This window comes from Chiloscyllium punctatum, chromosome 32 (genome assembly GCF_047496795.1).
Source record: "Chiloscyllium punctatum isolate Juve2018m chromosome 32, sChiPun1.3, whole genome shotgun sequence".
In the NCBI taxonomy this organism is placed as follows: Eukaryota; Metazoa; Chordata; class Chondrichthyes; order Orectolobiformes; family Hemiscylliidae; genus Chiloscyllium; species Chiloscyllium punctatum.
Genome location: NC_092770.1, coordinates 69,991,608 through 70,019,550, shown reverse-complemented (window position 1 = coordinate 70,019,550; position 27,943 = coordinate 69,991,608). Strand labels below are relative to the sequence as shown.

Here is a 27,943-nt window from a genome sequence, read left to right as displayed (position 1 = left end):
TATTCATCTTGTCTGCTCACCCCGAAACCATGTGACTTCACCTTTTGTGCCAGTCTGCCATGAGACACCTTGTCAAAGGCTTTATTGAAGTCCATGTAGACAACATCAACCATTTTCCCTCAATCATCTTTGTCACTTCCTCAAAAAACTCGATCAAGTTAGTAAAGCACAACCTCCCCCACACAAAACCATGCTGTCTGTCACTAATCAGTACAGTTGCTCCTAAATACATGAAATTGGATTAGATTAGATTCCCTACAGTATGGAAACAAGTCCATACCAACCCTCCAAAGAGTAACCCACCCAGACCCATTTACCCCTAACTAATGTACCTAAAACGATGGGTAATTTGCGTGGCCAATTCACCTAATATAGATCTTGTCCCTGAGAATCTTTTTCAATAAATTTCCCAAACTCCAACCTGAGGATTACAGGCCTGTAATTTCCTGGATTATCCCTTTTATCCTTCTTAAACATTGGGACAACATTGGCTATTTTCCAGTCCTCTGGGACTTCACCCAGACACAAATTTTGAAATGAGAGGCTCAGGATAAAGATAAGCAAACAAAACTCATAGCTTTTAAAGTCACAAAATTAATGAAATCACTGCAACTCTTACCAGAGAGAAGGGCCTTGGATCGGGTGCTGCGGCCAACATTTTTATTTCCTTCCGGCACCACCATTGCATTTTTGTGTGTCTTCTTGTGATGCTCCAGGTAGGTTTTTTTGGCGAATGCTTTTCCGCACTTAGTGCACTTGTGCAGCGAGAAGTGTTTGGTGAATTTAACTTCAGTGCCAGGCTCTGCTCCGTCAGTTTTCCTGCCAGCAACAGCAGGGCAGGGGACAGGGGAGGCGGAAGTACTGTCGTGCTTCTTGGTGTGCTTGGTTTCGTCTCTCTGGGGGCCTCTCCTTGGCACTCTGTTCAACACAAACTCGATCGGTTTTTTCACCGCCCGGCTCTCCAGGTTGGCCGTGATTTTGCCCAGGTAGCGAGTTGACTTCTTGTGCACCACCGTTATGTGCCGGACGACGTCCCTCTTGCGACGTGTCTCGTAGGTGCACAGTGGGCACTTGTAGAACTTGACGTAGAAATTGTTGCCGTCTGTGTGCAGGTCAATGTGCTTTGTCAAATTCTGCTTGGAGGTGAACTGCCGTTTGCACAGCTTGCAGTAGAGCTGCTTGAAGTCGAAGCCCATTGAGAGCTTGGGTTTCTTGGGCTTGGAGTGGCCAATTACAGCAGCCAGACTTGAAGCCTTTGGACTCTCGTTTTCTTGTTTCACTTTGTTTTTCAGCACTGGGGTGATTTTCTTTTCACCTGTTAGACTTGAGCCTTTGGGCTCACCCTGAGGTGAGGGCCTACTGGCAAGCAGAGGCCCTTCGATGTTGCCTGTGCAGTAGGTACTAGCTTCAGTCAACTCCACGCAGCACACCATAGCTGTACTCTGCTCTGGAGGCTTCGACAAACTCTCTCCCAGATTCATTTTGTGCACAATCAGCATGTGGCGCTTCAGCATGACTTGCGAGCTGTACTTTCTTTTGCACAAAAGGCACTTGCATGCTGTCAGGTTGTATTCGGCTTTTGAGGAAGACTTGCGCTTGCGAGGCAAAGGGACCACCGGGTGCTCAGTTGATGTCTCTTCCAAGCTGAGTGGCTGCCCTGGTTTGGTGGCGATGTCGGGTGTAATGCAGTCCCTCCTTAGACCTCTGTGCACTTCATCGAAGTGCCTCCGCACATTTGCTTTTGTGGCAAAGAACTTGTGGCACACAGGACAGTTCCTGCCTACACTGACTACGCCAATGCCCTTTGACCGTTTCCTGGAGTTTGAGAGGGAGGATTGGTGCCCCGCACTGTTCTTTGTTTCGATGTATTTTTTCAGCTCTTCCATCTTCTTTTTGTGCACTTTTCTAATGTGTCGCCTTACACTACGTCGGGAATTGAAAGTTTTTGCACAGAGGCAGCAGACCAAATGGGCAGCAAGACTGGAACCATTGGAGATCTCGATCTCTGTAAGGAGGGGCTCCGGACTTTGTTCTAACCTTTGGGCTGATATTTCTTTCTTAATAAGCTCTGTAGGAACTGAATGGACAAGTTCCAATGCTTCCTCTGGTACAATCTCTGGCATCTTTTCAACGTCTGACTCTTGTACTGGTAATGGGCTTGATGTTTGAGGACTGTATGTCTCTACATTGAGGACTGGATCATCAAGTCTAGTTACATGCTGGTACACTGCATTATGGTTTGTTTCTATGGGTTCCAGTTTGATGATGTATTCCTGCTTATCAGCCCTGGGATAAATTGCTTCCAAAAGTTCCCGTATCGTGTGATTCTGTTTGTCAGTTGGATCTGTGAAATCTAAAAAGTTGTAGAAATAGCTTACTTGGGTGGGGTACATAAAATAAATCTTAAAATGATAAGTTCGAAACAAAATTATTCCAAATTTTATCACATGTAATTCATTATTTTGGTGGAATGGTGCAGATTATTCAAATACTTAAATTGCAGCTTTAACATTCTTGTAAAAATAATCTACAAAGGTCAATAAGTCATAATTTCTGTCGATTAATTATGACCTTAACACAACATTTTCCACTTTGACTCAAAACAAAGAAATTTGTGTAAGATTCTGAATAACAGTACTTAATCAGAGGACAGCAAGGAAAGAACAGTTTATACTTGTATAGCATTTTTGAAGGCTTCAGAATCTCCTACAGCGCCTTAAGTTTTAAGGATAGCCAACTTGGAAATATGCCATCTGATTTGTACAGGACAAGGTTCTAAAGAAAGTAAACGAAATTCCGAGCAAATAATTTGCTTTAAAGAGGTGCTGGCTGAAGGACAAAGAACAGCTCACACCAAAGAGAATTCTCTATTATTTTCAATTTGTATCCTGCGACTTTTACTATCCACCTGAGAGGATAGACAGGGCCACATCTGAAAGGAGACACCTTCAATAGTGCAGGGTCGTCACAGTACCGCATAAAAATGGGAGGCCAGATTTTGTGCTCATCACTGGAGTGGATTTAAATTTGAAGAAAGACAACTATTTGTAAAGAGACTGGATCTAAAGATCTTCAATATATTGCCTGAGAACAGGAAGTGGTTGCATATTGATGAGAAATAAATGGCTACTGTGAACTGAAAGTGAAGGAAACGAAAAGTCAATGCTGCTTTTAAAAGAGAACGTGCAAGGAGTTGTTTGCAGTTTGGGAAAGCAAGTAAAGCTAAATTCAAATTCCATCATGCGCTGTGGTGGGATTGGAAAGTGGGTCCCCACAACATTACTTGGGTCACTGGATTAACAGTCCATCAATAACACCACTAGGCCATTGCCCTCCCTGTTGTGAAGAAGAGTGGAAGTGGAAAAGTGCAATTTTACAAAGATTTATTTTGACATTATTTTAATTACAGACACTTAGCTATAAGAGGGACAGGATGGCAGCTGAATGCCCCAGGGTTTAAGATGTTTCAGGTGTGGTGGAAGGAGATGTAAAAATGGTGAGGGAGTTACATTACTGATAAAGGGGTATCTTACAGCTGTAGTGAGGTGGAATACATCAGACGATTTATACAGTGGGGCAACAGGGGTAGAACTCAGGAATAGGAAAGGGGAGATTACAACACAGTGTATAAAACAGGCCTCAACAGCCAGCGGGAGACAGGAAAGAATCTGTGAAAAGATTCTGGAAAGATCTAAAAACAGCAGGGTTGTTGTAGTGGGTGATTTTACCTTCCTGTATATTGACTAGGATGCGCTCAGTGCTAGGGGCTTGGATAGGGCAGTATTTGTAAGGCGTATTCAGGAGGATTTCTTGACAGTATACAAACAGTCCAACCAGGGAAGGGGTTATTCTGGGCCTGGTTTTGGGAAATGAGCCTGACTAGGTGAATGAAGTCTCAATGGTGGAGCATTTTGGGAGTAGCGACCATAATACAGTTCGTTTTAAGATATTCATGGATAGGGATAACAGCAGTCTTCTGGTGAAGGTGTTAAATTGGGGTACAGTGAACTACAACAGTATTAGGCAGGAACTGGAATATTTTGATTGGAAGTGGCTGGTTGAGGATAAATCCACATCAGACATGTAGGAGTATTTCAAATGGGAGTTAATAAGAGTTCAGGAGTGGTATGTTCCTTTGAAAATGAAGGATAGGTATGGCAAGTTATGGGAACCTTCAATGACCAGGAATGTGAAGACCATGGTCAAAAAGAAAAAGGAAGCATACATAGGGTCGAGGGGGATGGCAAAAGCCCTTGAAGTATATAAGTAGGAAACAACTTAAACAAGTAATTAGAAGGGCCAAAAAGGGGTCAAGACGTGTTGTTAGCAAAAAGGATTAAGAGGAATCCCAAGACTCTTTATACATATATAAAAAGCAAAAAGATAGCCAGGGAATGGGTTGGCCCACTCATGGACAAAGGAGGAAATCGGTGTGTGGGGCCAGAAGATGTAGGTGAAGTCCTAAACAAATATCAATGGTATTCAACAAAGAGAAGGAATTGGTGGAGGATGATCTCATGGAAGAGAGTGTTTGATTTCTAAGCAAATTGCTATTAAAAAGAAAGAGATGTTGTGCATCTTTAGAAGTATAAAGGTAGATAAGTTCCCAGGTCCAGATGGGATCTATCCCAGAATATTGAATGAAGCAAGACAACAAATTGCTGGAGCACTGATAGACATCTTTGTATCCTCTTTGACCACAGGTAAAGTCCCAGAGGACTGGAGAATAGCCAATGTTGTCCCTATATGTAAGAAGGGTAACGGGGATAATCCATGAAATTATAGGCCAGTAACCCTCAGGTCCGTGGGTCAGGTAATTATTGGAAAAAATTCTCAGGGACAAGGTCTATATGCACTTGAAAGCAAATGGACTGATTAGTGACAGACAGCACGGTTTTGTGCGGCAGAGGTTGTGCCTCACAAACTTGATCAAGTCTTTTAAGGAGATGATGAAGAGGATTGATGAAAAGCTGTTGATGTTGTCTACATGAGCTTCAATAAAGCTTTTGACAAGGTCCGTTCATGGCACGCTGGTACAAAAGGTGAAGTCACATGGTATCAGGGGTGAGCCGGCAAGATGTCTTAGTCATAGGAGACAGAGGGTAGCAGTGGAAGGACATTTTTTCCACAGGGATCAGTGGTGGGATCTGCTGCTGCTTGTAGTCTACGTAAGTGATTTAGAGGAAAAAGTGGCTGGTCTACTTAGTAAGTTAGCAGAAAATAAAGATTGGTGGAAATGTGGATAGTGAAGATAGTCAGAGGATACCGCAGGATATAGATCATTTGGAGATATGGACAGAAAAATGGCAGGAGAAATTTAATCCAGTGGTGATGCATTTTGGAAGGCCAAATTCAGGTGGAAATTATACAGTGAATGACATAACTCTTAGGAGTATTGATATGCAGAAACATCTGGGTATACAGGTCCACAGATCACTGAGGGTGGCAACACAGATAGATAAGGGAGCAACAACGGCTGATGGCATGCTTGTCTTGATTGGAAGGGACATTGAGTAGAGAGGAACCTCTCTTATCCAGCATTCAATTGTCAGAACATCCGATTATCCAGCAGGATCACCATGACCCGATGCTCGGCTAAATCATATTATCCAGCATTCAATTATCCGGAATTCCATTAACCGAATGGAGTACTCCCTGCCAGTGTCCTTCAGATAATTGAGGTTCCTCTTTATAAGGATAGGCAAGTTATGCTGCAGCTTTGTAGAACTTTAGTTAGGCCACAGTTGGCATATTGCATACTGTTCTGGTCACCACACCTGAAGGATGTGGATGCTTCAGAGAGAGTACAGAAAAGGTTTGGGAGGATGTTGCCTGGTATGGGGGATTTCAGCTTTGAAAAAAAAAGGTTGAATAGACTGGGTTTGTTTTCACTGGAATGCAGGGGGTTGAGGGGCAGATGATAGAAATTTATCTATGTCATTCACAATCTTATAGAGTGAAATGTTTGACACTTCTTCCCAGGGTGGAGTGGTCAATTACTAGGGGACACAGATTCAACGTGCCGGATGGGGTCAGGGGTTAAAAAGAGATGTGCTTGGCAAGTTTTTCACACGAAGGGTGGTAAGTGCCTGGAATGCACTGTCAGAGAAGGTGGTGGAAACATATACAATAGCAGTGTTCAAGAAACACCTGGACAAATACATGAATAGGCAGGGAAGACAGGGATAGGGATCCTATAAGAGAAGGCAGTTTTATTATGGAAGGGCAAAACGTTATGCAGGCTTGGAGGGCCGAAAGGCCTGTTCCTGTGCTGTACTATTCTTTGGTCTTTGACTTGCAGACTGGATTATTTGGTTTAAATCTGCATTGGTTCAACAAAGTTGTGGAAATCTAGGATCACAGCTTTGGAAGGATTCAAGGAAATGCCCTCCCAGCTGATGAAACAGAAGTTAGATGAATACAGATGAATAGGGAAGGAAAATTTATCTTTCTTCTCCCCAAGAAATGGTAAAGTGATGGCATTCCTGACTAAATAGGCTTCTATTTTGCAATGCATTTTGAAATCTTTCATGTGCTGTTATAGTCAGATAGTTTAGTTTGTTTTAATTAGATTTTCTTTGTATAATAAATGGTTTCACAGTCAAACCCAGATCCATAGCCTTGTGCGATCATGTTTCGCTAAAAGACCACTCCATTAAACTACAAAAAGAAAATGACTTATCAAGCTAGATTTCATTCTGGTACCTAATATATCTAGGAGTAACTTCAACTGGGATCATAATTCTCTGCAAATGTGTTATCAAAGAACTGAAAGAACAATTCATCCAGTGATCTGATCTAGACTGGTGATACAGAAATGTTTGTGAATTTTTATCCGCCCCCATCAATAATATTTGTCTTATCCATTTTTCTCCATGTCTGATTGTGTGCATGGGAATTTAAAAGGGTTAAATTCTAATTTGTATAGTCATAAATTAGAAATTGAATTTCCTTTTTTTTGAAAAGGCCATTGGTTAGGAAAATCAGTTTGGTTACAATGCAACATGCTGACGTGTTAATGACAAAAACCCTGGTCTATAATTTTAACAGAACCTAAATCAGACAGGCAAATTTGGCATTTTGGTACTTTAGTTAAATATTCACATTTGTGGCTTCTCAGAGGACAGTGGGTCATAACATTGGCAGAACAAGCAAGTCATGACAGAGTTAGAAACAAAAGTTCACAATAAAAACGAAATCCATAAAAACGGTTTCTGTCTTTCAGGTGATGAGGTCTCGACAATCACCAGCCTCTGACAGAAAACTGTATTCTCGAAATTCTGTGAATTACTTTACATCAATGGTTCTTGGTAATTGGCCACTAAGGGAAATTAGCCCTTCTATTCACTGATTCCAAGTTTCTTTTAGTTCTGTAAACCTCAATTGAATCTCCCTTCAACCCAAGCTAATCTAACCTTTTCCTCATCACTAAAATTCTCTTCCTGGCAAGCTCCTCACCAATCTCCAGTGTATTCTCTCTAGCCTGATCAATTCATTTCTGTAATCCCGTGATTAGATCTGAGTTTTTTGGACAGAGCTGCAGTGCATGTGGAGCAGACAAATCATACCAACCGAATCACTGTCATTAGGGAGCAGAACAAGAAGCTTGCATAAAATCTAACCTTCTGTATATATCCTGTGACTGGCAGCACAAAGTAATTCTACAGCCAAAACATTCCACTGCAGAGTAAATCCCTCATAGATGGTGATCAAGCTGATTTGTATGTTATTGTGCTTTCTTCATGTGCAATTAAATCCCAATCCTAGCTTTGTCATTTTGTTTGTTTGTTATCTGTCATGCAATACCTTTCTCCACCTTTCTGCATTTTTCAAAATATATATTAGAACACTCCTTGGGTTTCTGAATTAACTCTGCTTTTCCCTGCAGTAATGGTGATGGAACCTCTGACTTCCCCCCCCACCCCTGCTCCTCATAATTAATATGGAACTGAGAGTTTGAACACAAAAAGTGAAGGAGTAACAGAAAAAGAAAAGAATTTGAAAATAGGGAACTACTACAGGAAATTAAGTTTAATGCAAATGATCAAGAATAAAATATGATCAATGCCAGTGTGTGAACTAGGCTGGAAGTGACAGGAGACTATACAACGATTTCGTCCAATCAGAAAGTGCAACAATTAATAAAGCAACAAAAATTCTGAGCTCTATTATGAATGGTGGCCATTCTAAAGCTGTATAATGCTTTGGTCAGAATTTCTGATACTTCATTCAATAATCCTGGGGCACAAGAAAATATCCAAGTCCTGGAAATGCTGCTGAGAAAGGCAGCATTATTGGCCTCTACAGTCAAAGCGCTATTAGGAGAGAGGATTCTCAGTAAGGCAGACATTAATGCCTGTTCAAGAAACAAAGCTATTTTCAAAGATCACCTCAGATATTTAGTGAAATAGGAAACAGAATGAGTATTAATTCAGTTAAACTTGCAACTGTAGGATAAGGGAGCACAAATGTAACATATACCAACTGTTAAGAAATAAGTGCAGGACAGATGGGAGAAGCCATTTTTCTGTCTGACGTAGTTTTCTTAATCAGGTACTAAAAAGATAACTATGTTGTTGTGAAGTGATGAAAACTGTACACTTTCACAACGGATTTTAGTTATATGTGGTGAATGTATATCCTTTCACTAATCTGTGTGGTGACCACCTAAGGCCAACTGCGAAACAAAGTATTGAGAGAGTCTGTTACAGCACTTTCAGATCCTGAAGTAATTGATAAGGACCCACCTAACAGGAGCAAAAATACATATTTCTCAAGTACCCACCCCCTCTACATCTAAACCATTAGTAACAGATTGTAAATAGGTGATGTCCAAGCACGGATTCTTTTGGAACTCTACTAGTTATAGTTTTTCAACCTGAAAACGATCTATTTTCTGAACCTGAAAACCAACTCTGTCTACTGTTAGTTAGTACTTCTCTAACCTCGCCAGTATATCACCACAAGCTCTTATCTTGTGCAGTAACCTTTTACATGACACCTTATCTATATTTAGAAATCTAAACACACACCTAGTGGCATTCCTTTCTCCACCCTGCTTGTTATATCCTCAAAGAGTTCTACTAGATTTGTTAAACACAATTGGTCTTTCAGAAAAATGATGCTGACTCTGCCTGGATTTCATTATGATTTTCTAAATTCACTATTACTACCTCCTTCACACTGGGTTTGACAATTCTTCAATGATAACAGATAAGAGATGAATCGACCTATAGTTGCCCTTCTTAGAATTTTCCATTAGGTTTTTTCTCCTCCCGAACATGCAGGGACTTTTCCATAATTTAGGGAATTTTGCAAGGTTACAGTCAAAGCATGTACCATCTCAGCAGAGGACATCAGGCATGACTCCATTAATTTTTTGAAATACTTTTTCTCCAGTGATGCACCTGCACTTATTCTGTACCCAATCACAAACTCAGGGTGGCTGAAAGAATGCCACAATCAAGGAGTTACTTCTGAAGTAACAAAAACCCATGGCATTTTATGCCTTTGATAACACTGAAATCAAATTGCAGGGGCCAAAAATCTTAATATTTACATTTTATTGTCAGGTCTACTCAAGTACAGAAGCACAGTGAAAAGTGTACAGTGTCGCCACACATAATGCCATCTCAGGAACCTATGTATAAAAAAAGCTTAGGTACAAAGTAATAAAAGAAACAAGAGTCAAACACAATGTTCATCAGTTTTCCATTGATGTCAAACGAAGGAGGAATATTTGGTAAAACAGAATCCCCTCCAGTTACGTAAACAATATCATGGAATCCACAACCTCCACATGAACAGTCCACCACAATCGCAACTAAATGCATCTGATAACAGAAAACACCCACCAGCAATTGTTGCAGTCCCTCAGGTCTGCACACTTTTTTTTACTTAAGGCAAGAATCAGGGCTCGCACCTGAATCAAACAATGCATCTCATGGCACATAAAAAGATTCTGCAGCCACAAAATCTGCAGTGGTGAACATTTGACGAATGGAAGTTTGTACTTGCTCACATTCAAATGGAAAAGTATATCCTTTGGACATTCTGTGTGAACATCTACAACTTTGAATCCTTCCCTGTGGTTTTTAACCTAAACTAATGTACCTACAAGGAAGTAACGTATCCTGCACAAGATGAACTGAATGTCATAAATGCAGTAATTATGTGATTAGGTATTAATTAAGCAGGTGCACTTTGGACAATGTTCCCGAACTGCACCAAGCAGTAAATATTTCCAATGTATTATCCCGCTGGGTTAAGATTAACAGTTTTCTTTTGTTCCTTTGTTTCTTAATAAAATGCAAATGACATGAATGTGTAACTTGACTCATATGAACATGTGAAAAACAGCTTGGCCATCAATAGTCCTTACACTGACAATAGCTGGATCACCTTGACCATCTCCTAGGCTCTCTACAGTCACACCTGAGGGAGAATATTTTCTTTTCAGAGAAAAGTCCAGGAATGATAAGGGAAGAAACATTCTGCCAAATATTTTTCGGTTTTCCTCAGACAATCAAAAAATCAGCAGCTGAGATCAAGGGAGAGCAGCAAGGGAGAGTTTAAACCCCTCCGAAGAGCTAAAGAGAAAGTAAATATATTTTATATTCTCAAATTGGACCTTAATCTGACTAAATACAGTTTTAAATGAGGCAGCTCAGGAGCAGGCAATCAGCCAGCTCTTAGGAGATGGGTGAATAATTAAAATCTTTTAAAGAAATTAAAAATTCAACTGGAACAGAATTATTACTTAAAACCTAAAGATTAGGATTCTCATAGTTTGACAATCCCAAAAGGCAAAACAAGACAAGTAAGGCCAAATCCACAAGTTATGTCCCTTTATTACATTGCTGATTGTCCAAATGCTTCTGGACTGTCTCCTTTGTCCAACATAGCTACTCTAAGCCAGAAGGTCCAGATTCAAGTCCCATCAACTCCAGAGATGTGTCATAACACATTCTGAATGAGTTAATTAGAAATAATTAGAAATTAGTGAACCTCTGGAATCCCACACATCCCCAATATCATTGTGATCACTTTCATCAGAACATGTTGAAAAATTTTATTTCCATGTTTCTCCTCAGAGTCTGACCATACTCCTCAACCAACCCAAATAAACACTCGAGTCAATGACTGACTTCATTCAGACATTGTTCTAATATTTGTTCCTATTTAAGCTTGAAGTTAAAGCACCGGGGAACCTGGCAGAGTACCAATGGTTCTACTGCAGAACTGGCATACTGATTAAAGGAACAGTCTTCCTGAAGGTTTTGCAATATTTGAACTTCATTTGCCAAACATTTGTCCACTCTAAGTTCATCAATATCATCTTGAAATTTGTTGTCATCCTCAGGGTCGACTATGTCTCAATTTGGTATCACCCTTTAAATTAGGGATTTTGTTTTTGATTCCAAAGTCCAAATTGTTAAATGCAAATTCTGAACAGCTGTGGTCATATTAAATATATGAAGGCTAGTTACGTAAAAACTCAGAAAAGGTGAGGACCGCAGATGCTGGAGAGTCAACGTTGACAAAGCTTGGTGCTGGAAAAAGCACAACAGGTTAGGTAGCTTCGGAGGAGCAAGGGAATTGATGTTTCAGGCATAACCCTTCTTCAGGACAAAAAGCTCTGTCTGTGGCCTCAAGTACTGGCAAATGGGACTAGATTAGTTTGGGATATCTGGTCAGCATGGACAAAGTGGACCGAAGGGTCTGTTTCCATGCTGTATATCTCTATGACCACTGGAATAGATCTAACTGATAATAATCCGATTAAAGCATTCCTCAACTTCTGAAGTCATGCTAAACTCAAAATGTTAACTTTGTATTTCAAGAAAGGATACACTGGCATTGGAGGCCGTTCCAAAGCAATTCAGTAGTCAGACTCCTCGGATGAAGGAGTTGACTTATCAGCAATGGCTAACAGATTAGACTTCATTCATTAGAGTTTAGAAGAATAAAAGGAGATAACAATCGAAACATACAAGATTTGAGACAGCTTCACAATGTTGTTGAAAAGACTTTTCCTCTTGTGGGAATGACGAAGGAGGACACTCATTTAAGAGGGAGATGAAAAGGATTTTTTTTCTCCCAGAGGACAGTCAACATCTGGAATTCTCTAGCTCAAAGTTTTACAAGTTAGGTCACTGAAAACATTCAAAGAGAAGCTAGATGAACTCTAGAAAGAGGAGTTGAGCACTTTAAGGAGTTGATATAAGAGGAGAGCCATGAGCTTATTGAATGGGATTGAGGGGGTGACAGAACCCAGGGCCCAAATGGCCTATTACTGTTCAGATTTCTTCTATTCAATATTCTGATCACTTGGATTAGTCAGCAGAGTTAATTTCTTTGTAATTCAATGAAGTGTCATTGAGTCAGTGGCAGCATAGACCTCAAATCAGAAGTTTATAGGTTTAAAGATCCAAAGAACGGAGCACATAATCTATGCTGACACTCCTGCACAGTTGAGAGAGAGAGTGTGTTGCATTGTTCAAGGTGCCACCTTGCTAAGGGGCATTAAACGGAGACAACGCTGAATTATTACCAAAATGAGAGGACCAAAAAAGAGCAATGGAGGTAATCCAGCCCAGGCCAACATTTATCCCTTAATCAAAATGACTAAAACTGATGATCTGGTTACCATCATATCACTGTTTACGGGAGTTTGGAATGTACAAACAGGCTGCATTTCAACAGTGGCTACCTCAAAAATCACTCAAAATTATTGCAATGTTTTCAGGCCACACATTAGAGCAATCTAAGCCCATGGACAGTGCTGCAAATTTTTCAAAGGTAACTATCACCTGCTATGAATGCAGCAGAGAAAAAAATCAAGTGTAATCAGTTGCATTGCAGTGTTCAAGTTCAAGGCACAATCGATGACACCATGTCACCATTCATACACCTCATGTAATACCACTCATTAAGATTGAAGTGGAACATGACCAAGAGACAAACCAATTCTATAACTGAACATTAATTTTTTTTAAAAAAAAGAGAAGTTCCATGACACATTCAGGGAAATTCAAAGATTTTACGATTGTTCCAATCAGACCGTGTGCAGTCATTAAAAAAAAAATTATGCTACTCATCTCCAACAAATATTTATCACATTTGGTCATTTTGCAGTTTTACACCTTATGTCAGGTTTTACCAAAATATGTACCTTCTTTGCAGCTTCCAGCTATATTCCTGCCCTAATTCAGGTCTTCTCACTACATGCACCTTTGCTGCACATGCCTACTAAGCAATGTACTTAGTAAGTTTTGAGAATTAGTAATGTCACTAACCTGTTCACTGTCACTGATTTGGAATGTATGTGACATGACTTTCTTTCAGATTCTTATTCGTTTTGATGCCAATCTTACTAATCATAAATGGCACTTTTAATATTTACACATTGCCAAAAGCTTTAAATATAAAGCATTATTGCAACTGCATGCTTACAGTCTTGTACCCTCTAGGGATCCACGAATTCCACAGGCAATGTCAATGCCAAAAGTCATTTCACATTAAGGGCACCAAATTGTGATGGATTGCAGTATCCAGGGGTTCCTTTATTGCAGAAGTGTAAATACATCTTGGTGCAACTCAACAACTGTATCACCCCTTTGAGTGGGATGGCAGTACCTATAATTTGTTGAGGGGGCAACAGTTCTTTGTGATACTGTGCCACACTATTTTCATAGATCCACTTGGCCAAATACCTTCAAAAACAGTCAGCATCAAGTTTCAGGTCTTAGTTGACCATCACTCTCATTGAATGAGGTAGTCCTATGCTGGAGGGCTCTATGCAGCAGACAACACAGCTCTGCATCTGCCTTTCAGCTGACTCAGAACTACAGAAGTAATCCTCTGCAGTTACTGCTGGACAACTGCTTTCCAAACTATAGTGGCATCTTACTAACCAAGATACATTGGCAAGCTTAAAGATGCCTTTGATTTATTTAAAATCCAAGGTGTACTCATCAGACTTGTAAGTCTTTCAGTAGCAATCTTTGGACATATTGTCTAGTTACTGTTGGGAAGGAGCTGCTTCCTTGCATTGACTAACTGCCAAAACATGTCACGGTGAACGTTATGCACAAGAATGGGTATGCAGCACTGTTTGGAAATGATTTTTAGGGTAATCTAAATAAATACACCAGAATAAAATGAATGGAGGATGGATGATGATAGAACATGACACAATCCTAGTTTCAGCACATATTAGGGGCAAAGAAATTTCACCAGATGGAACTGTTACATCCACATACAAGTTTGATGACAACTAGTTAGACAGTGATGTTCAAGAGTAAACTGATAGGATGGTAATGGGCTGGATTGGATTCATCCCACTTTTTATGCACTGGCCTGTGTGGTATCTATACTGAAACAGCTTGGCGAGGGATACAGCAAGTTCTGCAGTACAAGTCTTCAGAACTATTGCCAAAATGGTCTCAGAGCCCATAGCCTTTGCAGTATCCAGTGGTATTGAGTGTCTCCAACCTTGTCTTGCTATCACGTGGAGTGAATGGAATTAACTGAAGACTGGTGTCATAATGCTGGGGACCACTGGAAGAAACCAAGATGGATCATCCACTCGGCAGTTCTGGCTGAAAGACTGCTGCTAATGCTTCAGCCTTACCTTTTGCACTGACATGTTGCCCTCTTCCATCATTTGGGACGGGGATCTTTGTGAAGCTGCTTCCTCCTCCAGTGAGTTGTTTAATATAGTGTCCCACCATTCACGATGGAATGTGGCCAGACTGCAGAGCTTAAATTTGATCCGTTGGTTGTGGGATCACTTAGCTCTGTCTATCACTTGCTGCTTTTGCTATTTGGAATGCAAGTAGTCCTGCTTGGTGGCTTCACCAGATTAATGCCTCATTTTCAGGTATGCTCCTGGCATACCCTCCTGCACTTTCCGTTGAACCAGGGTTGAGTGGGAGATATGGCAGGGCCATGAGGGTTCAGATTGTGTTATATGTTCTCAATATCCCCGTCTAGCCTTTCAGCACTTTGCTGCTTCAAATGCGCTGTGAAGGCTCACAGTACATCTGTTTCACCTTACAGATTAGTGCAGACACAAGACAGACAGCTGATCACGCTTGTTATCAGTCAAGGGGCTGGACTGGTTGCTGAAAGGCACAGTTAAACAAACAATCGATCTCAGACCTACAGCAGGGGTCAGCTGCCTATGTGGGATATACTGTGAACGTACCATAAACAACTGGACACATTGGAAAATTGAAGAGTAGTCGTCCTTGGTGGGGCAGCAGAGGGCTGTCAGTCAAGGGCAGCATCCACGGACAGACCATGGGCTTGGCCACAGTGTTTGTCCACTTGAGGCAGTCATGGTCATGGGTCCATTTCAGTACAATTCTGTGAAGTGAGCCACTGTCAGTCCTATAAAGACAGTGGGCATCACCAGGTTGGTTACTCCCCACTTCTATTGGCTTGATTTCTGTTAATCTTTTGGTCGCTTCAAATAAAAGTTATGTTCGGCATCACGTGAAGGCCTTCCTCACTGTGATTTTCAGTGAGCAACAAATGAAATACGTGTCTCCAGTCAACACTGGTTACAGCGTACCAGCAACTTAAAAAAAGTCTGAGATTTGGAACGTGGCTACAGACTTAATGTGGTGTGCGGCCTAGTTCTTGAACAACAATTAGGCTGGGACTGTGCAGTTGTCTGTACAAGGCAGTACCAGACAATGCCACCTCTGTACAGTGAGAAGCACCAGATGACTGCTGTGCCATTATGTTGACAATGAAGGGCAACTCCAGACAGTCAACACACTTGACTGAGTGCATGGCTGGGCTTGCAGAACAGAGTTGCAAAATGGATGACTGTCTTTTGCATTCTTCCAACTACAGTGAGTGATACAAATCAGTTTAGCAGTGGGCTACCATAGTGGTGGAGTAGGCAGTTAAGGAGGAGAGTTTGTGATATAGTGCAAACAAAATTTGCTCAGCCTTGCAGAGACAGACTCTGCAAAACTTTTAAAATAAAAGACTCTAACAAGTGAGACACTGAAAATGAAAAGGCTGCAACAGACAACACTAATTAGCAGCTGATTGAGTCCTGTCACTGTGAGAATCGTAAAGCACATGGCAGGCTGTTTGAGTAACAGCTATAAAATCCCACGAAACAACAGAAATACAATTCAACTCCAACTGTTGTCCCTTGACACGTTCTTCAGTCAAGGGACAGCCTGTATGCAAAACTGCCAGATCCGATAAAGTTACAATGTGTTTAACAACTTACTATAAAATACAAGGTATACTCGATCAAAAACACTTATTACCACTTTCTTAATTACCACATTTCAAAGAAAGTGAAAGCAGCCCAGAACATCAGAGTATCTGAAAATTACAGTTTCTGAGTAGCCCTTGTAGAATTATCATGGCCAATATATTAAGTTGTGCTGTTCCTGAAATACTTTGCACATATAGCAGCAATCCCTAATCAACTCACATGATATAGGCACCAGTAATATACAGTAGTGGTTTTGACATTGTATTACCATCAGATTTCCAAGCAGTTGCTCACAACACACGGTGTGCTGTTTTTAAAAAACAACGGCACAAGGTATTCCTAAGAAAATAGGGCAGGAATAGACCATTTAGCCCTTGGAACTGGGCGCATTTCAGAGGTTTATAGATTATTGGCTGGAATGGATGGGTTGTCTTAAGTGGGAAAGTATCTGCTAGTGTTTAGAAACAATGAGCTGACTTGATTGAAGCATACAAGATCTGGAGGGGTCGTGAAGATAAGATATGAAGGGCCTGTATCCTTCTGAAAAGGAAAATCTAGAACCTGGAGTTACTGTTTAAGCTGAAGGGGTCACCTATTTGAAACAGATGAGGAACTTTTTTGTTTATATATCTCAAGAAAATTTAGTTTCCTGGAAAGGTAATAGCAGTCTTTTAGTATTTTTGAAGTAGCTATGGATAGATTCTTGGTAAGCAAGGGTTAAAGGATTATTGGGGTGGATCACATTGCTACCAAAAATGGTAGCAAAAATAAGAAGGCAGAATCTGAATGGCTAGAAATTGAGAGAGGGGAATGTGTAATGACATCTGGGCCTCCACATACTCCAGTCACTTGAAGCCTTTTCATCACAACATGTTGAGATTATTATTCACCCCAAATTTGTTATATTATTTTGCATACACACTCCACATGGCTTTAGTTAATTTGGGAGGTAAGGATTCAAGTCCTTTATGCCAAACACCAGGGGCAGGGCAGGTGGTGGCTTGGGTATAGGAACATTAAAGTGCACTAGAATAAATTAAAGCCCATTAGCACTACATTATAGAAAACAGTTTTAAGCTTCATTTTTTTCTGATAGTTTATTGATATCAATACATTTATAGCCTTGTTACTAGGCATATTTAGCACGCTTTCACTGAGATGGTATAAATAGATCACCACAATGGTCTTTCAACTTTAGAATCTTGGTTCAGACCAAGACCAAACGAAAAGGAATAAATATCCACTGGCTGTCACAATCCAAAATCTAATCGTTTGTGCTGCTTAAATTCAATGTTCAATGTTCAGTCTGCAAAGGCACACAGCAAGATAATGTTAATTTGAAATGTCACAGAAAGAAGATAAAGTTGAAGCTAAAGAACTGCTTGTGGGAAAAATGGAAAACATGACAACACTTCCAACAGTATAGTGCTCCCTTGGTATTGCACTAGACAGTGTCGACAGAGGATGGACTTGAACCTAAATGTGCTGCTTCAGTGGCAAGTGGCAAATGAAGTCCTTCCTTTCCTTTCATGGAGATAGGAAAGAGAATGGATTTGGGGTACAGACTGACAAAGAGGCTGGATCAGTGAGTGAGGGTGGGGGTGATCAGCACTCAGGCATTTGGCAAAGACAAGCTACCAAATCTCAAACAATAAAACATTAATCTGGCCACTGCTTAACATGTAGCATTAGGAATCTTTAGTAAAAAGTGAGGATTTCTCTGGCCAGTCACCATCCACAGGACATCGGATTTAACAGCCGAACTAAAGTTAAAACACGAGGTCTTAAAGTCCACAACAGGATTCATCATCAGCAAGCCCAGATCCATGCTGGTTTACAGGCACAGCCAGGGACAAAAGGAATAAGTACAAGACAACAGGAGTGTGAAGAGTTACTGGGTTTGAAAACTAGGCACTTCAAGCTCTTTGCAATAATAAGCAAATCATGTCTCTGGGACAAAGGAATAATTAGAAACTTACGTTCATCCATCTTTAGGCTTGGGAAGCAGTAGAACTCCTTATGCGTAATAAGGTTAGGCAATCCTCGGAATAGACTTCGACACAATTTGCATTCAAAGATGGTGTCGACCTCTTTCAGCAAAATATGTTTTAGTTGTGTGGTTCCTGTGTGCATAACATATCACACATATTCAATACACAAGTCCCAAATACAGATTACCCTAATTAGATATTCGTGATCATGGTTATTCATTTCTTCCTACAATTTTGTCAAAACTCTGCACGAATTAAAACAAATTTGCAGCCGACTTGAATTAGGTATGGTGTTAAAAAACAAAATTAAACACTGCACAGAAAACAGGTAAGGCAGTCAAAATGTAAAATAAAATGGTTTTCACTGCATTGGCTTAGATGATATCAGCTTGCAATAAAATATTATCTTCTTAAAGTAACTATAAACATTTAAAATAAGTCTATGTGCGTAGGAAGACTGAGCAGTGAAGGAAGTGATACAAATAAAATTAAGCATTCAACTATATGGCATTGCACAGTGTTAATTTTCAAGGGAATTATTCATGTCACAGGGAATAACAGGACCTCAAATACACAAGGTCCTACAAGAGTAATGCTGCAATCGATCTTTCCATTCTTGCTTTTAGGGGAGACAGCGCTAATAAAAAAAAAAGTTCAAAATTGTGTAATCCCTATTCACCGATCGTCACAGCCTTCTGGGTGTTAAATGCTAGACCATCACCCCTGATAATGTATGTTAGAAACTCAAAGCTGCAAGCTTGGTGTTTTTGATAGTGCTTATCAAAAGCTTGTTATGTTGAGCTGAACAGATCTCTGCAATTATTCAAACCTGAAATATGGTAGAATGATAAAGTTTTTTCTCCATGTCCAGGTTTAAAAAAAGGACTGGCTTCATTTTACAAAAGTGCCATAATAATCATTTTCTTTTTAAATGCAGTTTATTAGATATTCTTATCAGTCTGTACTGAACATGATCTTAAGCTTTTCCCATTTTGAATTATAGATCATACCATACAGATATTGAAAGAGCAGAATGTAAACATCACTCGAAGTCCTGTTGTCAAGAAATGATGATATTTAATTCAGGCAGTCACCATTCCCATAAATACAAATTGCAAATAATGAGAAAGTGACAGAAATTCACCTTTTGAGTCGTTATGGTAATTTAATTTGTCAGTTCTTATACTAAGATAAGTAAACCTCTAGATATCTCAATTACACAGAATGTAAAAAGATCTGTAATTTACTTGATAAAAAGGTATTCCAAAAGGAGTAGTCATTGCAGTTACAATATCACTCACTGGAATGTGATCAATTCTATCTGACTTCACTTATTCTTTGTTTTAACACCATTAAAAAAAAGGCAAGATTATTTTCTTCAATTAAATCTTTAATAGCTTTGTCATATCAGTCAATTATGCAAGTTCAGACTTATTATATTCTGCGGTATAATTTTCACAAGAGCTCTCAGTGAACTGTAACTCTGTACCTGTCCGAAAACACTCAATGATTTGTTGAATTCCTGATTTCGAAGTTGGAAGTTGTTGCTGCAATAGAGGTGGGTCTCCTGGCTCCTGAGTGTAGGCTGTAAAGTTAATACAAAATAAAAAAGGGCAAAGTGACACTGGGACAAATAAAATTGGTTGTCATGTATTGAATATGGCACATGGGATCAAATCTACCTCACTGCAGAGATAAAACTACACTAATCAATATATAGTATAGTATGTAGCAAACTTGCTCATGCATTTATTCAAAATTCCTTTGTCCATGTTTATTAAAAGCTGTTTGTACCAGATTTCTTCCTTTCGTTAAACAGGTAGAAGAACTTGCTGCAAACCTGATATCACATTCACACGGTTGTTTATCACGGAGCACAATTACACCCAAGTAATTGTTCAACTTTAAATGCACAAAGATTACGAAAATAGCACAAGGCTAATTAGATAACCCACAGTGCTGTACGCAGTAAATTTGAAACCATGCTGCTTCATAATGACAGCAATGTAATACGATGCAACGTAAAATGCTGCACATTGCAGCTAGAGTGAAACATTTCAAGTTGAACTGTTTCTTTAAGGCCATAAAATATATAAACGCTGTCAGTACACTCAGCTGGAGGCCAACTAGAGAAAATTGCTATTTGCTTATGGGAAGTGCAAATTGTTAAGCGCTTAGAAATTTCTACCTCCAACTCAAAATGGCCACAGAGAATTAAAGGACTGAATTTTGAATTCTTTAAGCACTCACATCGGTGGCATTTAAGATATTTCTACTAGTGAATAATACACTTCTGCTTGTTATCAGATGTGCCTCTCTTGCTCATGCTAAGTGTTTAATTTTAAATAGAAGCAAACAATTTGTATCAAATGAACACTAACCCAGCAAGCTGTTGTAATAAAAGCAGCAAATGCTGGATGGAGAACAGAACAAGAAAGCAATACAGATGAAGAGGAAGCATTGTAATATTTGGACACAGCAGCAGATCTAAACTACTTCTGCAGTTCTTAATGCAAATGACATAAAACAAGAAAGGAAAAGCATTTGGGTCAGTCTCTCTCACAGCAGTGCCATTGCTAATCATCAATGGCAAAGACAGGACTGTACTACATGCCCTTGAACTATGTCCTAGATGGGTCTCCACCAGGATGGACATCGGTACATCATGAATTTCATGCTGAATTGCTGCCAGTTTCTGCAGCACGTTAGAAAGGCTGGAAGAACAGCGTAACTTGGATGATACTAAACATGATGGAGAACATAGTAATTTGCATTAGTGCTTTAAACAAATTGCAAAGCTGCTAAGTGAAGACATTTCAACGTACCTGGTTCACAGCAGCCATGGTGGTGGTGGTCTGTCTGGCAACACTTGTCCCTCAGCAGTGCCTTTTGAATTCGTGGCCTACTTTCTTCCACGTCAGTTTCATTCCGACTATTATACTAGACAGACATAAAAAGGTGAACAAACATTGCAAACCATGACATTTTTTTTATCCTCCTCGCCCACATCTAGATATTCTAACGCATTGCATTATTGTTCAAATTTGACACTGCCCAGAGTTCTGACTTTGGGAAAAGAAAGTTTCGGTTGACCCAAGTCACCAAGTAAACAAACAAACAAACAAACAAACAAACAAACAAACATTCAGCTGCAGAATTATAACTGAACAATACCCTTTAAAAGATGGGGTGAAATGAACCACAGGGCAGTCAAGGTGTATTTACTTCCTACAAGTGAGTTGTGATGGTATGAAATTTACGCCTGGAACAGTGGAAGATGCAGATTCAGCAGTAACCTACAGAAGGGGCTTACATAAGAACACAGGAGCGAGCAAGTTAGAACTAACGATGTGAAAATGATAGACTTGGTAGACGAATATAAATTAATTCATACTGCTCTCATTTCCCAGATTATTAACCACATGGTCCACCATCTCAACTGTTCATCACTTTTTTAACTGGTGTTGAACAAACAAGAGAAAACAATAATTTAGAGATTTTGCTCCAAAATACAAAAGGTAGTCAAATGAAGGCATTTTATAACATTAGGAAGATGCACACGACAAAAGAATTTATATAAAAACTAGGGATTAGGACAGAAGTAGGCCATTTAGCCACTCAAGCCTGCATGCTATTCAACAAGATCATGGCTGATCTCATTGGTGGTTTCAACTGCACATTCCCACTTACCCCTGATAACCTTAGGGTCCATTGTTAGTCAATCTACCTACAACCTCCTCTCTGACCTATCACCATTACCCCCACCTCCATCCAACTATCGCTCTCTCAGCTACCTTCACCCCCAGCCCCACTCCCCTCCCATTTATCTCTCCACCTCCTCGGCTCACAGCCTCATTCATTTCGAAGGGCTTTTGCCCGAAACGTCAATTCTCCTGCTCCCCAGATGCTGCCTGACCCGTGTGCTTTTCCAGCGCCACACTCAATTCCAGCATCTGCGGTCCTCACTTTCACCTAACAATCTACATAACTCAGTCCTAAGAATAATCAATGGCCTGGTGTTCACTGCTCTCAGGCAAAAGTGTTTCACAGTTGCATAACTTTCTAAGAGAAAAAGATTTCTCCTCAACGCCATCTTAAATGAAAAACCTACTCAGTTTTTATAGGACAAAGCAACAGGAGTGGGCCATTCGGCCCTTCAACCTGCTCCACCATTCAACAAGAATACGGTTGTTTTGTTGCCTAATTCCATTTGCCTGCCTTGGGCTCATATCCCTCGATACCCTTGCTTAATAAAACATTTGTTCATCTCAGATTTCAATTTAGCAATTGAATTATTATCAATTGATATTTGTTCAAGATACCTACAAACCTCCACTGTTCTTTGAGTGTCAAAGTGCTTTCTAGCATCTCTCCCGAATGGCCTGGCACTAATTCTTAGACATAGCCTCCCGCTCTAGAATCTTCAACAGCAGAAATATTTTATTTGTCTACTGGCTTTGCTTTGTTAATATTCTGAAGACCTTGATTAGATCACCCCTGAACCTTATATATTAGGCCTTTATGCTCCCAAATTTAGATAATCTCTTCTCATTAACCAAACCCCTGAAGTGCAGGTATCATCCTTGTAAGTGTGCGTCGTACTCCCTCCAAGAATAAAACATTCTTCCTAAGATGTGGTGCCCAGGTCTACTAACAGTCCTCTAAGTGATGTCAAACTAGGGTTTTGTATAAATGCATCATAATATCAGCATCACTGTACTCCAGCCCTTTAGATAATAAGGCCAGAGTTCCGTTAGCTTTTTTGACGATTTTCTGCACCTGTTCATAGCATTTTAAAAAGTCACTTGAATCAGGAATGCAATGGAGGAAACTAGGAAACAGATGTGCAAGAAAAAAAATAAGAGTAATAGATGCAAGAACTTTGTGCAGAATAAAATGCAGGCAGGAGTTTGGAGGAGTTAATAGATTCATAGAATCCCTGCAGTGTGGAAACAGGCCATTTGGCCCAACAACAACCCTCTGAAGAGTAACCCACTCAGACCCATCCCCCTACCCTATAACTCCCTGTTTACTCCTAACTAATGCACCTAACCGACATATCCCTGAACACAATGGGCAATTTAGCATGGGCTATTCACCTGACCTACACATCTTTAGACTATGGGAGGAAACCCACGCAGACACAGGGAGAATGCACAAACTCCACACAGTCCCCCACAGCTGGAATTGAACACAGGTGCCTGGTGCTGTGAGGCAACAGTTTGAATTATTTGTATTTGTAATGAACTGGTTATTATTTGTTACTTAAAGAAACATGACTAAATTGTTTCTAATATTAAACTATATACACAATCTAAAATTGATACAATATTACCACTCTGGTTAAATTTAAATTTTGGGACCAGTGGAAGAACAGAACATCCCTCAAACCCTGACAGTAACAACATGGAAGTGGAATTTAAGATCATTGCAGCAACACCTTTTGTGGAGTGTGATCTCAGCTCAGGTGAATGGGAAGGCGAGTGCTTGTGATCTGGTTTAACTCTAGGTTGGCAGTGATACATATTGACAGCAGGGAACACAGATGCCTGGGTTTCATAGAGTTTTACAGCACGGAAACATACCCTTTGGTTCAACCCATCCACGCCGAGCAGATACCCCAACCCAATCTAGCCCCATTTGCCAGCACTTGGCCCACATCCCTCCAAACCCTTCCTACTCATATACCCATCCAGATGCCCTTTGAATGAGGTAATTGTATCAACCTCCACCACTTCCTCTGGCAGCTCATCTCATACACATAACCAGCCTCTGCGTGAAAAAGTTGCCCCCAAGGTCTCTTTTATATCTTTCCCCTCTCACCCTGAACCTATGCCCTCTAGTTCTGGACTCCCCTACCCCAGGGAAAAGACCTTGCCTGCTTATCCTATCCATGCCCCTCACTGGAGGAACATGAAGCTCATTCAAAACTGACAATATAGCCCCAACCGAAGGGGAGTCAGTGAAGGCAACGAAAGAGCTAGAGTTGGATATCAGTGGAAATCAATCCTCTTTCTTTGAATGATGTGACCAATGGTAGTAAAAGACATGGTGGCCCTTCATAGAACTTTGGGGTCTGCAGAGGTAACAGTGTGCTCACGTGGAAGAGATACGATTTGTTATGCTCTCATTTCGTTGGATAGTTAAATATGAAACCGTGAGCTCTTTTAATCCCTGGTTTCTGCCAGCCAATCTTCTACCAATGCCAATATGTCACGTCCTACACGATGAGCTTTTATTTGCCTCAAAAAAAAATTTTGGTGTGGCACCTCATTAAACGCCTTCTGTAAATGTATTGATTCATGGTGTCTGAAAAAAAAAAAGAGAAACAGTTTCCTGGTGCCTCTTACACGCTGGACTACCACAGCATTTCTGGCAGCACACCAGACGGGTGACCTAACACATAACCATCAACAGATTCGGTTTTATTTATTTAAGGCATATGGACATCACTGGCTAAGCCAACATTTATTCCTCATCCCTAATGGTCTTTGAGAAGGTAGTGGCGAGCTGTTTTGGTTTTCCACAATGAAATATAATAGTCTAGTGGTTCCAACAGATAAGCTTTTGGCTCCTGATCAGGCAACTGCCGTCAGGGATTGCCATGACTATTAATCCTGCCCTGTGTCAGAACTGCCAGGTCCCCACTCTGGCTGCCAGAAAGTAACAGCTTTAGCTAACCTCCTCCTCCCCCCACTCCAGGCACTACTCCAAGTAACATATCCACGATCCCAGATTAAGTTCCTTAATGGGTTGCAATGTCTACCAACTGGAATGCAAGGAGCTGATCTCAAGTACTGTGCCATGGAATGAGATGAAAATAAATCAGCTATTTTGAAGCCTCAAAAGTTTCAGAATAGGCTTTGAAAGCTATATTAAAACGTAGTTTGAACACCAAAGACAAAATTATTTTACTGCGACAAAATATCTCAAGCTATTCACTTTTCGGTAAAGGCAAGGAATGTCTTTACAGATGGTTTATTACAGATAGCGGAGACAAATCTTGGCTACTTTACCCATCCTCACTCAAGTTACGACTTCCAGCAATTGTATCCTCAGAGTGACACATTGCATCCACAGTCCATCCCGAGCCTGCACTAACGGGAAACATTTGGTGTAACATTATTTTCTTAAGCCCCTCTGAATTTGATGGCATATCCGCCCTTATAAAAGGTCCCTACCTCCCTAACCGAAATTTTGATCATGCATCTGTGATCAATTTCTATAACCTTTTCAAAGGTTTTAATGGGGTAAGGTGACAGTGGCAATGTAGGTTACAAGAACTCTTCACACAAAAGTAAAGCAAGAACATCACTGCAGTAAATGTCAGATGGTAGGGCATGAATGAAGAGGGGCTTAATTGTTATCAATTTGCAAGGTATTTTAAAAACACTGCACATAAATCAAGAAAACTATTCTACTGTGTCTCCATTTAACCCCGCATTTTGTTTTACTATTTGGATCCCAGCTGCTGATATTACTGTACAGGTCAGTCCCCAGAACAAAGTCTGGTTCGATATCGTATATGTCTTTTTTTTGTGTATTTAACATGGCAGCTAGTCACATATCTTCACAGGATGATGCAGGTTTTCTACGTTTGGTACACAAACTCAGAAATTAACTGAAATATCAAGTTATCTAAATATAAAGCACAGCTGGACAGATCTTGCAGGCAAGTTTCAACATGTTTCTTGACACTCCGCATTACAGGTATTCAAATCCAGAGAAATTACTTCTCTTATCAAATCTGCAAGTGCTACTTAACGGATTCTCCCAATTTCTGCCCTGAAAATGGTGAAGCCTTCTCACATGACAACCCACTAAACTGAAAGCTTACACTTTCTCAGCAGATGCAGCTTTCTAACCAAACACATCAGGTTTGGAAGTTGCACAAACTAAACCTTACTAAAGTAATTGTGCTTTCATCGTACAACTCTGGAAAAACTCCTTTCTCGAAGAGAAACTCCATTTGCTTTTGATCAGGTCAACTCTCCTCTAAATTGCCCTGAACACACTCAATCTCTAGATCTTCTAAGCTAAAGTCAATCCTTGATTACTTTGAATTGAAAACAGACTAATGGTCTTTGAATGTATACCCCTTCCTGTTGTAAATCCCTTCGTATAAATATCGTATTCTATTAACACTTCATGGGGCCAGTCACCTATTCTCAGATACATATTGGATTAGGCCACTGTTTCAGAATGACGATCTGACCCAGTTTTTTTTTCAAACAAAACCCTTCAAAAGTAACCAATATACACATGCCACTATTTTGAAATCTCTACTCTAGAAATGATACTTATAAATTATGTCATGTCCCCAGCAGATGTTATTAAAGGACAAGTCAGATCCATGTTGGATATCTGGCTTAATAGATACTATCTGGTTGTGTCAAGGTGGTCCTTTACTGAGTTAGAAGCAGACCATTTCGCAAATTTTGTTCTAGAACAGCAAAATAAATTTATTAAGCAAAATAAAATGAAAACAAAATAGAATAAACCAACCTCTTAACCTATAATACAAAAATGTAGTATAAATCATCCCATTAAACCAATTAAATAATTAACAACTAAACAAATTAAAATAACATCTCTTGTAAACAAAAATTCAGCAGCAGCCCTTCTACCATAGTCACACCAGAATTCCTTTCCCAAACAAGTTAGGTTTAAAATAACTGACTTTATCTTCTAAACTCAAAGTCAATAGCTTCATCTTGGAGTCAACATAAATTTGGTCTTAAATATACATTTGATTTGATTTATTATTGTCACATTCGCTGAGATACAGTGAAAAGTCTTGTTTTGTGTGCTACCAAGACAAATCATACCTTACATAAGTGCATCACTGTAAAAGAACAAAATGTCGAATATTGGGTTACAGTTACAGGGAAAGATCAACTTCAAAATATACAAGAGATCCATTCATAAGTCTGACAACAGTGGGGAAGAAACTGTTCCTGAATCTGGTTCTAAAACATTTGTATCTTCTGCCCAGTGGAGGAGGGTGGAAGAGAATTTTACCAGAGTGGGAGGAGTCTTTGATTATACTGGCTGCTTTCTTTAGGCAGCAGGAAGCATTGGTGTGGTCAATGGAAGGAATATTCCTCCCCTTCTCAGGAACACTCTTGTGTGTGCAGTTATATACAAAGACTTTACTGTAATGCCCCACTCAAAGTAAACAAACAAAAAAAGGTCTCTCTAAGTTCTAGGTGCTTCAATTAAGTCTTAAAAAAACCTATCAACCCATAAACTTCTAATAGAAACCTTTACATACAATTGTCAACCTTGCTAGATCCTTAAATCCTAAAGTCAAATGGAATCCATTAGGATGTCAAAATAGCCCTCAAACAGCTAAATTAGGACATAAATGTTAATTTATAAACTTGAGACATCCAGAAAACCCATTTGTTAAGAACTCACAATTCAAAACTCAAACTCAAAATACATGTACAAAAATCAGACAATTTATATTACGTCTAAACATCTTTTATCACAGTTAGAAAGACAGGTGATGGAGTTTATGTAGAGAGCCAGCATTTTGCATATAGTCCACAATGCAGATTCAAATTAGGAGCTAGGATCTCTCCCTCCTGAGATTAATTTGCAAATGGAAGCCAAGTGCAAGAACTGCAAGAAAGTCCTATTCTCTGACCATCATCTTTTGGATTATGAAACAGATGAAATAGCAGATGTAGGCCACTTG

General features: G+C 39.9%; 1 protein-coding gene across 7 annotated transcripts in view; it reads right to left on the bottom strand.

The window, feature by feature from the left end:
• The window catches only part of LOC140458259 (zinc finger protein 800-like), a 117,089-nt gene that overhangs the window by 7,647 nt on the left and 81,499 nt on the right, over positions 1-27,943 (bottom strand). For all 7 annotated transcript variants that reach the window (XM_072552653.1, XM_072552647.1, XM_072552648.1 and 4 more), the window contains 4 exons: positions 21,066-21,180; positions 19,730-19,825; positions 18,229-18,372; positions 620-2,353 (listed from right to left, as the gene is read on the bottom strand). In XM_072552653.1, the coding sequence (XP_072408754.1) occupies positions 620-2,353; positions 18,229-18,372; positions 19,730-19,825; positions 21,066-21,180 (2,089 nt within the window). The remainder of the gene's footprint in view (positions 1-619; positions 2,354-18,228; positions 18,373-19,729; positions 19,826-21,065; positions 21,181-27,943) is intronic.